The sequence below is a fragment of the Sus scrofa genome, chromosome 6 (genome assembly GCF_054392235.1).
Source record: "Sus scrofa isolate SSC_HxYL_T2T_F1_AM1 chromosome 6, Sscrofa_HxYL_maternal_Yorkshire_Landrace_v2.0, whole genome shotgun sequence".
Classification (NCBI taxonomy): Eukaryota; Metazoa; Chordata; class Mammalia; order Artiodactyla; family Suidae; genus Sus; species Sus scrofa.
Window position 1 is genome coordinate 170,266,885 of NC_139388.1, and position 14,637 is coordinate 170,281,521.

Genomic DNA, 14,637 nt, shown 5'->3' on the forward strand with positions numbered 1-14,637 from the left:
TTCCCTATGGTGCAGTGGGTTAAGGATCTGGTGTTGTCACTCAGCAGCTCGGGTCACTGCTGTGGTACAGGCAGAACCCTGGCCCCAGAAAGCCCTAAAGCCTTGGCCACAGCAATTAAAAAAAAAAAAAAGAAAAAAAAAAGGAAATGAATAATGCCCAAGTAACAGTTCTGCCTCAGAGAAAGAAAAAACAAAAAATCACTTCTGTTGATGGCAGGATGATAAATACCTCCAAATATTGAGATGCCCAGCCAGCATGACACAGCACTTCCCTCTTTCTTATCCTGCTATAAAGGTCCAATGGAGTTAGGAGAATAATGGGGGATGGGGGCAGAAAGGGGAACACAATATTATTTCTTAAACATTCCTTTTTTTTTTTTTTTTTTAACATTCCTATTTTATATCAGCTGTTATGTTGTGACTTGAGGAATCAGAGGTGGATGTAACAAACCCTACCCTCCAGAAAGTCAGTCTAATAAGGAGAGGTAAACACATAAACAAGTAAATTAGCTTTAAAGGTTTGTGGGTTTTTTTTTTTGTTTGTTTTTGTTTTTGTCTTTTTGCCTTTTCTAGGACCACTCCCTCGGCATATGGAGGTTCCCAGGCTAGAGGTCGAATTGGAGCTGTAGCCACAGGCCTATGCCAGAGCCACAGCAACACGGGATCCGAGCCGCATCTGCAACCTACACCACAGCTCATGGCAACGCGGGATCCTTAACCCACTGAGCAAGGCCAGGGATTGAACCTGCAACTTCATGGTTCCTAGTCGGAATCGTTAACCACTGAGCCATGACCTAAAAGGTTTTTGTTGTTGTTATCGTTTGGGCATGAAGGAGGGAATGGTTAATTCTGGGGATGAGTGAAAGAAGAGTTCCAGAGGAAGTAGTGCTTCAGCTATCTTCAGATACGTTTTCTCTAGGCCAAATAGGAACAGGTTCTTTGTGCTTGAGCAAGAGCCTGAAGGCGTGAAACAGCTACACTCTGTTCTGGGTGTTACAAAGAGGAGCAAAGAACTAGGTACTGTGCTAAATAAACTACAGAGATGATCTCAACAAAGAGTTAATAGCATTCCCTTTCTTTTTTTTTTTTTTAAGGATTTACTTGTTTTTATTTTTTCTTTTTGGCCACACTTGTGGTGCATTCCCATTTTTACAGAGGAGAAGAGTAAGGCTAACAGATTAAGACTCTTGCATGAAGGTCACACAGAATGACAGTGAGGAGTTTTAACTCAAGAATACAGGGTCAGTTTTTCGGAACCACAAATTAGAGGCGTGAGTAATATGGTCAGATTTCAGAGTCCCTCCAGCTGCAGTGGAATGGATGGGAAGGGAAGGCAGAGGTAGGAACCCATAGAGGGAGATGGAAAAGCAGCCATCCCGCTGTCAGACAGAGCAATTAAGGGAGGCTGTCTAAGCAATCTGGGTTACTGAGATCAGCACTAGAGCAGAGGTTGTGGGAATCTGGGCGGAATATCTGAGAAATATTTGGATAGATCTTTCTCCGGCCCGACTGGGGGGGGGGGTCTTCCGTGGGCAGCAGTGAGGACCTTTACCCAGGTTTGGGCTTGAAGGGCAAGGCGCACGGACTCCCCCCACCCCCGCCCCGCCTCAAATCTTGGATTCACGGAGGCATCGGGAAGGAAAGTGATTGATCTAAAAGGTGCCTTCCGCGGACACCTCAACCCTCGAAGGCGAGGAGGGGATTGGTACTGTCTCCACCCGAGCCCGCCCCCAGGGAAGGAAAGCGCTGAGTCATCCCTGCGGGGCGAGTTGGGTCGGGGCGGTGCTGGGGCCAGATCCCCCTTCCGTCTCCCCCGCCCGCACCCCCGGCCCGCCCTGACTCTCGCGAGAGCCTCACGGGCTATAAAGGCAGCGCCCCGCGCGTGCTTCGCGTGTCTGCTTCCTGGCTGCGCTCGGTGGCTTCTGCTTGAGGACTGGTGAGTTTGTGGGCGGCGCGGCTTCAGCCGACCGACCGCAGCGCCCCACTCCTCTCTCGTTGCCTTTTCCTCCTCTTCCTTCTCTTCCTCCCGGCCCGCCCGGCTCAACAGGGCGGACGCTCTGCCGGAGAGGGACCCTCACATGGGACCCCCTTTGCCTGCGGGACAGCTGCCTGGTTGAACCCCGACGCCGCCCGCGCCCTGCGTCCCCTCTTCCCCCGGCAACTCAAGCAGAGGGCGCTGATTGGCTTGGCGGGGCCGTCGGGGCGGGTGGGTGGTGACGGGGTCCCCTACGGGGCGGACGGGTTCCCGAAGCTTCTAAGACGGATTCAGAAACTGGTCAGAAACAGACTGCCCGTCCGTCGTGTAGGAGGGGAAGAGGCTGTGCCTGATGCTCACCAGTGTAGCCGTGGGTCCTGATTCCCTTCTCCATCTTTTTCCATGTGCAGAATGGGGTTTGTGGTGATTCTAAATGCCGTTAGTGAAGACTCCTGGTGCTTCCGAAGTGCAGCGGAGGGACGATGGGGGTGGCAGGAAGCCACTTGAATTGGCCTTTCGGGGGGGGGGGCGTAGTTTTCTCCGGGGAACTTCAAGGGGAGCTTTCCTGAGGGGACCTCGTCGGCTGGAAGTCCTGCAGCCTCCCCCCCCCCTCCATTGGTTGTGCTTTAGTGGACGTGGGGGCACCCGGAAAAGAAGGTCTGGACCAGAAGGCCGTTAGTGTTAGGGTCATATACTATGTTTGGTTGCCAAGTTGCTTCGTGTCTTACTGGTTGTTTTTTCTTGTTTGTTTTATTATTTAAAGGTGCTAACCCAGTAAAAAAGTTTGACAGTCGATGCTCACAACGTTTCTTTTGGTTGTGGTTTTATGAACCAAGAACTTTGGGACTTGAAAAATTAGTTCTTTGGGTCTTTCAAATCGATGGCTTATGGGGTTAAATCTTGACTTCTTGTCTTGGCCTTGACCTGGGTGAATCCAAGGCAGCATTGCTTTTTCATAAGAAATTGACTCTTGTTCTACTTGTTATTGCCCCGGGATCTTAGTCCCAAGGTCAGAAACCCATTTTTGAAAGGACTTTTGGGCCTTAAACACAACACTTAAAGTTTTGAAATTGAGCACATGCCAGACTCCTGGTCTTGCCGCTCAGAAGTTGGATTGGCTTTAGGGTGTGTGCTGTGTGTGCACATCTACCGGGAAAAGGTTAAGTGTGCTTCCCGTGTTCCAAAGGCTCAGGCTAGAGAAGAGGGTAACATGGCAGCTTCTCAGAGTCGGGTGCTCAGTGTTCACGGAGTGTTCATGGCATTGTGCGTTTGGGTCTAGGTTTGGGAGTTTCCACCTCCTTCTCTCTGTGCACCTGTCTAATGAAAATACAGAAGAACATGCAATTGGACAAGTGATGGTTCAGAAAAAAACAAGAGTTTAACTTCAGTTTACAAAGAAATTGCTATTTTCAAATGAAAATGAGCTGAGATTCAGAGATCTGTAATGTTTTTGTTTGAAAAGTTGGAAATCTTGCCTCATGCTTCTTAGCGTTCTAAAGGTTAATGTATATTCAGGACCACTGGACAATTCCTTTATTGTTCTACAGTTAAGTCTCTACGGAGATGAAGGTTGCTGGTTATCTAGAAAGAAAGGCTTGTTTCTAATTTGCTTTTTTATTTTTTCCAGCTGATAGCAATATGTCTTCAGGAAATGCCAAAATTGGGCACCGTGCCCCCCACTTCAAAGCAACTGCTGTTATGCCAGATGGTCAGTTCAAAGATATCAGCCTATCTGACTACAAAGGTAAAAGTAATTCTCTTCGGTTCAATATATGGAATTATAATACAGTCTAGAGATGGCTTGTTTAACGTCTGAATTTCTTGTCATGTTTGATTGTAAAGTGATTTTTAAAGTCTCTTAGGTCTTCGGGGGTAGGAGGCTGTTGTCTCCTGTGGAGTTGAAGTGGTCCTTATCCTCAGTGGTCAGAGGGTAGATGTCCTGAGTCCCAACCGCTTCATTATGTCTGGACATATTATCTTGATTATCTTCCTGGTACTGCTTTTCAGTCTCTTTATCTTGTTGTAAGACGCCTTCAACAATTTAAAATCTCAGTGCTCAAATAGTGGCAACTATGAGTCTGCCTGTTCAGTTTGTGAAATGCATGTGTCACAATTGCTGTATTATTAGGCAGAGAGCTTAGGCACATTCCTTTGACTACTTTGCCCTCAGAAAAGAGTTGATGTCACAGTTGGAACAGCTCCTTTCTGTTATAGTTTATTGTAGACACCTGGCATTCTCATGAGGCTTTTTTTTTTTTTTTTTTTTTTTTTTAAACCTTGCAATCCTGGAGCAGCAGGGCCTTCTGAGACAATTGAAAATATAGATTCCTTGGAATGCAAATCTGAAACTCGGGTGTCAAGTATACCTTTTGTAGTGGTATAGCAGTCAGTTCCTAGAGTTAGCTTTTGGGTAGATCTTATGACTAGGTTTCTTAGCACATCTCACATAGGGGTTGGAACATGAGCAGGTCAGTGGGGCCCTATGGAGGGAGGCTTCTCCTGGCAAACAAAGTAAGTAGCACCTTAGGGAGGTGACCCAGGCCCAAGGGTAAAGCCATGAGGTTTTGGAAGAGCTGCTCTTTGCCCGCCAGGGCTTGACCTGCTGAAGCTTGTTAGGCAGAGCCCTGGAGAAGTTTGTTTAGATGAATGGTGTTAGCTTTCAAAGTGAAGTTCAAAAAGGAACAGCTAGTTATGATTTTCAAGCATTGATGCTATTTGGAAATAAGTGAATATTTGAAATTGTTCCAAACAGCTCAGCCCATTAGGTGTGGTGAGAGGCTGCCTGGCAGGTTGGTAGAGTAACTTTAGTAAAATTCCAGCTAGAAATCCTGTTACCTACTAGGAGAAATTTTTTTTTTTCTTTTTTTTTTTAGGGCTACATCTGTGGCATATGGAGGTTCCCAGGCTAGGGGTCCAGTCGGAGTTATAGCCACTGGCCTACGCCACAGCCACAGCAATGCCAGATCCAAGCCGGGTCTGGGACCTACACCACTGCTGATGGCAATGCCGGATTCTTAACAACCCACTGAGCGAGGCCAGGGGTGGAGCCCACATCCTCACGGTTACTAGTCTGGTTATCACTGAGCCGCGTAGGAAATCAACTTAAAAAGGCTTCTTGGGAGTTCCCGTCGTGGCTCAGTGGTTAATGAATCTGACTAGGAACCATGAGGTTTCGGGTTCGATCCCTGGGTTAAGGATGTGGCATTGCCGTGAGCTGTGGTGTAGGTCACAGACGCGGCTTAGATCTTGTGTGGCTGTGGCTGTGGTGTAGTCCGGCTGCTACAGCTCCGATTGGCTCCCTAGCCTGGGAACCTCCATATGCTGCAGGAGCGGTCCTAGAAAAGACACACACACACACAAAAATCTTTCTTTTTTTCCATAGGAAAATGTCTTTAGGTTTTCATTGTCTATGAAGCAAGAAGTCTGTTTCGAAGGCTAATTTGTGGCTCCTTTTTTTTCCCCAGGAAAATACGTGGTGTTCTTCTTTTACCCACTTGACTTCACCTTTGTGTGCCCCACGGAGATCATTGCTTTCAGTGAGAGGGCAGAAGAATTTAAGAAACTCAACTGCCAAGTGATTGGTGCTTCTGTGGATTCTCACTTCTGTCATCTGGCCTGGTAAATCTCTTGGTCCATTTGGCACGTGGACTTTTGAACTGAGCAGTGACCGGGACTGGGCAGCTTTGGCAATAGACTTTCTCAAGTATTGGCCTCTGGCTCCTCATGGAAGGAGTGCAAAGGTGTTTTGACTTCCTCTTGTTGTTCTCTTATTACCTGGCAGCTTGGGTTGAGACTGCATGTACCCTGGTGACTTTAATTGTCCTTAGCTGTTTACTTTGCTGGGAAAAGCATGCAGCGTTTGGGGAGTTAGATTAGGAAGGTTGGAAATGGGAAGGAATAAATACAGTTAATGCTTTTGCTACAGAAGAATTTGAATGAATGTGATTGATTTTTTTTGCTTGTAGGATCAACACCCCCAAGAAGCAAGGAGGACTGGGACCCATGAACATTCCCTTGATATCAGACCCCAAGCGCACCATTGCGCAGGACTACGGGGTCTTGAAGGCCGACGAAGGCATCTCATTCAGGTAAAAACCTGCGCGGGAGCTGACTGACAGTCATCAAGAGAGTCATCTGATTGGCTCAAGGTTTTTATTGGAAAGGTAGAGCCCTGATCTGTAGAGAATTCTGATTTCATTTTTTTCCTGTTTTGTGGAGGGAATTGACGTACATCACTGATCGTTCATAGTCTCCTTTCATTCTTTAGGCCTGAGGGCCTAAGGGGAAGGAAGGCCCGTGTAAGTGCCAGAGACCACCCCATTTCAGTTTCTGCTCTGCTCTAACAGAGCCGATTCTAAAACTGCCGTCTCCCTCATACCTTGACTGTTTTCTCTCTAGGGGCCTTTTTATCATTGACGATAAAGGTATTCTTCGACAGATCACCATAAATGACCTTCCTGTTGGCCGCTCCGTGGATGAGACTCTGAGACTAGTTCAGGCCTTCCAGTTCACTGATAAACATGGGGAAGGTAAGCCAGGTCGCCTGCTAATAGGACAGCAGAATGGTGGGGTGGGGAGAATGGAAGGAACAAAGTCTACCAGATAAGAAAAGAATTTTTATGTCTCTTTAAGAAATTGCAGTCTTTATGGGGAGTTCCTGTCATGTCATGGCTTAGCAGTTAACGAATCTGACTAGGAATCATGAGGCTGCAGGTTCGATCCCTGGCCTTGCTCAGTGGGTTAAGGATCCGGCATTGCCGTGAGCTGTGGTGTAGGTCGCAGACGCGGCTCGGATCCTGTGTTGCTGTGGCTCTGGCATAGGCTGGTGGCTACAGCCTGGGAACCTCCATATGCCGCGGGAGTGGCCTTGGAAAAGGCAAAGAACAACAAAAAAAGGGCATTTGCAGTCTTTGGATTACTGTGGGTGGGTGTGGTGGGGTAGTGGAAAGGCTTGGGGAGGAGAATGTAAAGGCTTTTTGTTTCAGCTGGTATTCCCAGCTCCTGCCCTGCTCATTTAGAATCGCTCACTGCTGCTGAGTCAACTTGTTAAAGGAATGTAGGAGCATCTCCTAGGTGTATAAGGGCACAACCAAAAAAGATCGAGACTCCCATCTAGAGAAGTGGGCTGTTCTTGACAGTCGTTTATTGGGAGAAGACCATATTCTTTAGATGATACTTGTTTTATTAGGGTTTTAAACAAGTTTTGAGATTTGGGAAATAAAAATTGGACTAAGATAACTTAACCGAAGACAATAGGCAGATAACAATTAATACTTTCTATCTTCTAAAGAATCCATTCTGTGGTGTGATGTGGTTGCCCTATTTGTAAGAATTGTAGTCACCAAATACCAAATTATATAAATGTTTAATATAAAAGTTATTTTAAAGGAGGAGTTAGGGCTAGGGAGTTTGAAGTGAAATATCAAGATTCTTCATTGTTTCAGGATCAAAGAATGTTTTTGTGGGAGTTCTCTCATGGTCTAGTGGTTACGACTTGGCGTTTTCAGTGCTGTAGCTCTGGTTGTCCTCACATCAAGTTGCCGCATGGCCTGGCAAAAAGCAAAGACCAAGACCAAGAAAAATGGGAGTTCCCGACATGGCTCAGTGTGTTAAGAACCTGATCAGTATCCATGAGGATGTGGGTTTGATCCCTGGTCTTGCTCAGTGGGATAAGGATCCAGCATTGCCATGAGCTGTGGTGTAGGTCAAAGATGTGGCCCAGATCCTTCGTTGCTGTTGTTATGGTGTAGGCTGGTAGCTGCTGCTGCGATTTGACCCCTAGTCTGGGAACTAAAGCATGCCACAGGTGCTCCCCTAAAAAAAAACCAAAAACCCAATAAAAAATCCTCCAAAAACCTAAATGTAAAAAAAAATCTCCCCAAAGATAATGTTTTTGTGAGTCTGTCCTTGTAAAATCTGTGACTGAGCAGATTCAATTTGTTTTTTTTTTTAATGTAGCATTGCTAGAGTGTAGGTCCTCCTTTTCACTGCTCTAGCTCTTTTCTTTTTTTTGTTCTTTTTTTGGCTTTTTGCCTTAGGGTCGCTCCTGAGGCATATGGAGGTTCCCAGGCTAGGGGTCAAATCAGAGCTACAGCTGCCAGCCTATACCACAGCCACAGACAGCAACGCCAGATCTGAGCCGCGTCTGCAACCTTCACCACAGCTCAGGGCAACGCCGGATCTTCAACCCACTGAGCAAGGCCAGGGATCAAACCCACAATCTCATGGTTCCTAGTCGGATTCGTTAACCACTGAGCCATGATGGGAACTCTGAGCTCTTTTCTTATATAGTATCATTACCATGTTTTCACAAAGTTTTTTTTTTTTTTTTTTTTTTGCTTTTTAGAGCTGCACCCGTGGCATGTGGAGGTTCCCAGACTAGGGGTTTAATTGGAGCTACAGCTGCCGGCTTACACCAGAGCCACAGAAACACAGAATCCGAGCCGTGTCTGCCATGTACATACACCACAGCTCACGGCAACGCTGTGATCTTTGACCCACTGAGTGAGGCCAGGGATTGAACCTGCAACCTCACGGTTCCTAGTTGGCTTCGTTTCCGCTGTGCAATGATGGGAACTCCCTTTGTTTTCATAAAGTCTTGAAGCACTTGATCCCATCCTTTGAATTTGTAAGGATGTGGCTTTTTTTTCTTTTTTTGGTTTTTATGGCCCCACCTGTGGCATATGGAAGTTCCCAGGCTAGGAGATGAATCGGAGCTACAACTGCTGGCCTCCATCACAACCACAGCAATGCTGGATCCTTAACCCACTGAGTGAGGCCAGGGATTGAATCTGCATCCTCATGGATACTGATTGGGTTTATTACCGCTGAGCTACAATAGGAACTCCCAAGGCTGTGGCTTTTGGTATTTCCCCACCTCCGCCCAGTGTATTTGCTGCTGGAATGAGACAGCCTTATCCTAACTAAGAGTTTAGATTTAAGAACGCATCTCCTCAGAGTGCTGCCAATACTGGGTCTGTAGAAGGGGATCTTGAACCCTACCCCCACCCCAGATTAATGTAATTGAGGATAAGATAGTTTTGTAAGTGCTACTGACACCAAGTACACAGAATGACTTATACAAATTTCTGTCTCGGTACATCTTATTGTTTATTTATTTTTTGTCGTTTTAGGGCCACACCTGTGGCATATAGAAGTTCTCAGGCTAGGGGTCGAATCAGAGCTATAGTTGCTGGCCTACACCAAAGCCACAGCAACGAGGGATATGAGCCAAGTCTGTGACCTACACCACAGCTCATGGCAACGCCAGATCCTTAACCTGCTGAACAAGGCCAGAGATTAAACCTGGGTCCTCATGGATACTAGTTGCGTTTGATGACACTGAGCCACGATGAGGACTCCTACAGCTCATTTTTTTTAGAAGATAAGTAGTTCGTAATAGCTCTAAATGAGGCTTGTTTCAGCTCTGATCTTGTGAGTTAAAGGAGGTGAAAGTTAAGAGTCTGGACTAGTGGTGTTTTTTTGCGGGACCCAAAAGTACTAGTTTGGCTAGAATGGAAGGTTCATAGATAATGGGAATCAGCACTGGTCTGAAGGCACCATTTGCAGAAGCATGTGTGTGTTTAACTCTGCACTGAAGGGACAGCTGCTGAGCCTGCCCCCTGGTGGGGAATGAGATTTAGCACAAAGATAGAGCTGGGAGTGGCAGTTGGTCCTTATGGACGTTTCTAGGAGCTTGCATATGTAGGCTAGACTCTTTTTTTCTTTTTGTCTTTTTTGTCTTTTTAGGGCTGTACCCGCAGCATATGGAGGTTTCCAGGCTAGGGGTCTAATCAGGGCTGTGGCTGCTGGTCTACGCCACAGCAACTCTGGATCTGAGCTGCATCTGTAACCTACACCACAGCTAATGGCAACGCTGGATCCTTAACCACCTCTGAGCAGGGCCAGGGATTGAACCCATGTCCTTATGGATACTAGTTGGGTTCGTTAACTGCTGAGCCACTACGGGAACTCCCTTATTTTATTATTTGCTTTTTAGGGCCATGCCTGAGACATATGGAAGTTTCCAGGCTAGGGATAGAATCAGAGCTGCAGCTGCTGGCCTTTGCCACAGCAACACCGGATCTGAGCCATGTCCGTGACCTATACCACAGGTCACATCAACGGTGAATCCTTAACTCACCGAGCTAGGCCAGGGATCGAACTGGTATCTTCATGAATACTAGCTGGATTTAAACTTGCTGAGCCAATAGGGACTCCTACATTGCTATTTTTAAAGTTGAGATAACGGAGTTCCCATCGTGGCACAGTGGAAACAAATCCAATTAGGAACCATGAGAGTTAAGGATCCGGCGTTGCCGTGAGCCGGGGTATAGGTCGTATAGGTCGTAGATGCAGTTCACATCTGGTGGTGCTGTGGCGTAGGCTGGCAGCAACAGCTCCGATTGGACCCCTGGCCTGGGAACTTCGTATGCCTTGGGTGCGGCTCTAAAAAGACAAAACACAAAAAAATAAGGTCGAGATATAATTTACATATAGCATTATATTAGGAGTTCCCTGGCGTCCTAGCAGGTTATTGTCACTGCTGTGACTCGTTTGATCCCTGGCTCGGGAACTCTACATGCCGAAGGTATGGTCAGAAAAACATCATACTAGTTTCGGGTGTGACCTGGTACTTGTATATTCTATGTTCCTGCCTTTTTTTTTTTTTTTTTTTTTGGCCGCCTTGTGGTATATGGAGTTTCCAGACCATGGATCAGCTCCGAGCTGCAGTTGTGACGCGTGCCACAGCTGTGGCAATGCCCACTCCATACCAGCACTCCAGAGATGCCGCTGATCCTGCTCTGCCACAGTGGGAACTCCTGTTCCTGTTTTTAAGGACAGTAAACTAACACTTAGAATGTAGTCAGTTAATGTTGGACCTGGGATATAGATTCAAAGCCCTCCCTTTTTTAGGTAATTAGAACACTGAAAAGGTCAGCGTTAAGGCCCTTGTGCATTAAGGAAGTTCCCACATTCTGGGTTCCCAGACTGTATCATTTTCTCCTTGGAGGGTCGTGGAACTTCAGCTGCACTCAAAGGCTGGTGAATGTGGGACTTAACCACTTCTGCTGGGCTCCATATTGATTCTGAAAAACCAGTACTGTTGAGTATGAGTGCAGCATCCAAGTGTGGCTCTCTCTGTCCTGTCATTCATTATTGGTATGGTCTTAGGTGCCAAGAAGCCTTAGTGCCAAGGAGACTGCATTGTAAGGTCCTTCTTTCTGTTCTTTATTCCTCCTGTCTTTGTGTCATGATTTATAATTGGGTTATTCTCCTAAAGCTTTCTGTTTTCTTCTAGACAGAAGAATCTTTGGTTCCCTCTTAGCACCTGCTGGTAAACTACTGGGTGACTCTGGGTCTGGTCTGTGCTTTTATGCCGCTTTGTTCTCTGAACCTTGTTTATACTTAAGACTTATGTTCTAACCCTTTGGTGCCACTAAAAGCCAATGACTATAGCAATCAAAGGGAGCTTTCAGGAAAAGTCGAGTAAGCTGGGTTTGCCGTTTGGTGCTTTTTCCACCCACCCCTTGTTTCTAGACTGCTGGTTTTGCAGCATTTGACATCTGAGGCTGTGACATCCTTGGACCCAAAGGGGCTTCTCCTCTCTTAAGCAAGTGAGACTTTTGCTGCTGCTCCATTACTGGATTTCAGTGACTGAATGTCTCCAAGAAGACAAAACAGCACATGGAGTGGAAAATTCAGAGATTGGTTCCCTTGCCTCACTTGCCTCAGGTTTGCCCAAGGCGCGAGGGATCGCAGGAAGGGTTTTCTGCCTGTGAGGGTACAGAAGACTCATACTCAGACCTTTTGCTGAGTGAAACAAGCAGGGCCTTCTGTGGAGGTCCTGCCCCCCTTGTATTTCAGGCAGTCTGGTTTGGCAGCTTTAAGGAGCACCGAGAAGGGCAGCTGCCTGCCGCCTGCCGCCTTCAGATCTCTGCAAGGCTGCCAGAGGGAAGAAGCAGCTCATTGTTGGGGTTTACGCAGTCCTGGATTTGTCTTTATTAGCTTATTTCTTCCTTGGGTATGTGGGCAAGTCACTCAAGTTTTTTTTTAATTAATATCTTTATATATGTAATATAGTTTACCATTTTAAGTGGATAATTCAGTGGCATGGCACTCAGTACTTTCAGTGTGCATCACCACTATGAATTTCGCATCCTTTTCATCATCCCAAAGCGGCAGTAACCAGGAAGCGTAACCCATCATTCCCTTCTCTTTAGCCTTTGTAACGTCTACTTTGTGTCTACCAATTTACCTATTCTAGATATTTCTTATAAGTGAAATCATAAAGTATCTTTCCATCTGTGTCCTGTTTCTTTCACTTAGCGTAATGTTTTCAGGATGTTCTCCAAGTTCACCTGGGCTGTAGCATGTATCAGAACTTCATTCTCTTTTTTCTGGTCTTTTTTGTTTTTATAGGGCCAAACCCGAGGCTAGGGGAGATTCCCAGGCTAGGGGTTGAATCAGAGCTGTAGCCACTGGCCTGTGCCACAGCCACAGCAACGAGAGATCCAAGCCATGTCTACAGCCTACAGTCCATGGCATCGCCAGATCCGTAACCCACTGAGCAGGGCCAGGGATCGAACCTGCATCCTCATGGGTACTAGTGGGGTTCTTTAACCACTGAACCACAACTACAACTCCAGAACTTCATTCTTTTTTTTTTTTTTTTTTTTTGTCTTTTTGCCTTTTCTAGGGCCGCTCCCATGGCATATGGAGGTTCCCAGGCTAGGGGTCTAATCTGAGCTGTAGCCGCCAGCGACAGCAATGTGGGATCCGGGCCACATCTGCAACCTACACCATAGCTCATGGCAACGCCGGATCCTTAACCCACTGAGCAAGGCCAGGGATCGAACCCAAAACCTTATGGTTTCTAGTCAGGTTTGTTTCCGCTGTGCCCTGATGGGAACTCCTTTTTTTGCTTTTTTAGGGCCATACCTGTGGCATATGAAGTTCCCAAGCTAGGGGCCAAATCAGACTTGCAGCTGCCGTCCTACACCACAGCTCACAGCAACGCCAAATCCTTAACCCACAGAGTGGGGCCAGGGATCGAACCTGCAACATTAGGCACACTAGTCAGGTTCATTACCGCTGAGCCACAATAGGAACTCCTAAAGGTGTATTTCTGAAGCATACAAAGAGGGTGTTCTCTTGTGGCACAGCAGGCTAAGGATCCAGTGTTGTCACTGCAGCGGCTTGGGTTGCTGCTGTGGTGAGAGTTTAATCTCTCACTCAGGAAGTTCTTTTTATTTATTTTTAATTTATTTTTATTTTTTAAACTTTTTTATTTTTTTAATTTTTCTTTTTTTCTAGGGCTGCACCTGCAGCATATAGAGGTTCCCAGGCTAGGGGTCTAATCAGAGGTGTAGCCGCCAGCTTATGCCATAGCAACTTGGGATCTGAGCTGTGTCTGCGACCTATACCACATAGCTCATGGCCACACCGGATCCTCAACCCACTGAGCAAGGCCAGGGATCGAACCTGCAACCTCGTAGTTCCTAGTCAGATTCATTAACCACTGTGCCATGAGGGGAACTCCTGAATGTTGGTGCTTTTTAGGGCAGATTTGGTTTTGAGGAATCCAATTGTCCTTGGAAGGGCGGAGTTTACCACTGGTCGGGTTATTAATTAGGACCCTTTCTCTTGCAGTGTGCCCGGCTGGTTGGAAGCCTGGCAGTGATACCATCAAGCCTGATGTCCAGAAGAGCAAAGAATATTTCTCTAAACAGAAGTGAGCGCTGGGCCATCTCAGGGCCAGGCGGCAGTGGGTGTCCATGAGAACAACGTCTTTTGTACTATTGTCATGCTTAAAACACAAGACCTTATACTCAGCTCAGGTGTGTGGGACAGGACAGGCCTTTCTTGCAGGGGTTAGGGAGGCCAGACTTTTCTTCCTCGGGAGGAAATGGCCTGCGCTTTAATTACGTGGCAGGCCGACTGGTGTGTCAGTAGCAGGGTTTCACTTTTGACCTTTTGTAGTTCCTATTAAACCTGAACTGAGACTTTGTTGATTCTTCATTGGGCGAGGGCATTAACTACCCTGTGACTTTAAGAGGGATTACTCTTCGCTGTCCTCTTTAGAGGAAAATGAGGTGTGAGAGCTGCCTCAGAATCAGGAAATTATATTAGAGGCGAAATGGAAATGGACACAGTGAGAAGTGTTACCGTTTCATTTCACTGTATCTGGGGAAGAGCAAGACCTGTTACAGTACTGGCCAAGGCACTGCAATTTTGTTACAGGCTGCATTGCAGGTTGAGACTCCAGTGAGATTACTCTGTTAACTTTTTTTTTTTCCTTCCTTTTCTAGGGCTGCACCTGCGACATATGGAGGTTCCCAGGCTAGGGGTCTAATTGGAGCTGTAGCCACTGGCCTACACCCCAGCCACACTAGATCTGAGCCGTGCCTGCGACCTACACCACAGCTCATGGTAATGCCGGATCCTTAACCCACTGAGCAAGGCCAGGGATCGAAGCCGCATCCTCATGGTTCCTAGTCGGGTTCATTGACAACTGAGCCACGATGGGAACTGAGCTGGGGTCAAATTGGAGCTGCAGCTGCTAGCTCATGCCACCGCCACGAGGGATCTGAGCCGCATCTGCCACGTGCTCCGCAGCTTGGGGCAGTGCTGGAGCCTTAACCCACTGAGGCCAGGGATCG

General features: G+C 47.0%; 1 protein-coding gene across 3 annotated transcripts in view; it reads left to right on the top strand.

Moving 5' to 3' along the window:
* PRDX1 (peroxiredoxin 1) overlaps positions 1-13,980 on the top strand; it is a 35,326-nt gene extending 21,346 nt beyond the window's left edge. Inside the window, 6 exon segments of one of the 3 annotated variants that reach the window (NM_001445002.1) lie at positions 1,892-1,936; positions 3,603-3,719; positions 5,440-5,593; positions 5,941-6,063; positions 6,374-6,504; positions 13,628-13,980. In NM_001445002.1, the coding sequence (NP_001431931.1) occupies positions 3,614-3,719; positions 5,440-5,593; positions 5,941-6,063; positions 6,374-6,504; positions 13,628-13,713 (600 nt within the window). In that variant the 5' untranslated portion in view covers positions 1,892-1,936; positions 3,603-3,613 and the 3' untranslated portion in view covers positions 13,714-13,980. 3 annotated transcript variants of the gene reach the window in all.
* Positions 13,981-14,637: the final 657 nt, after the last annotated feature.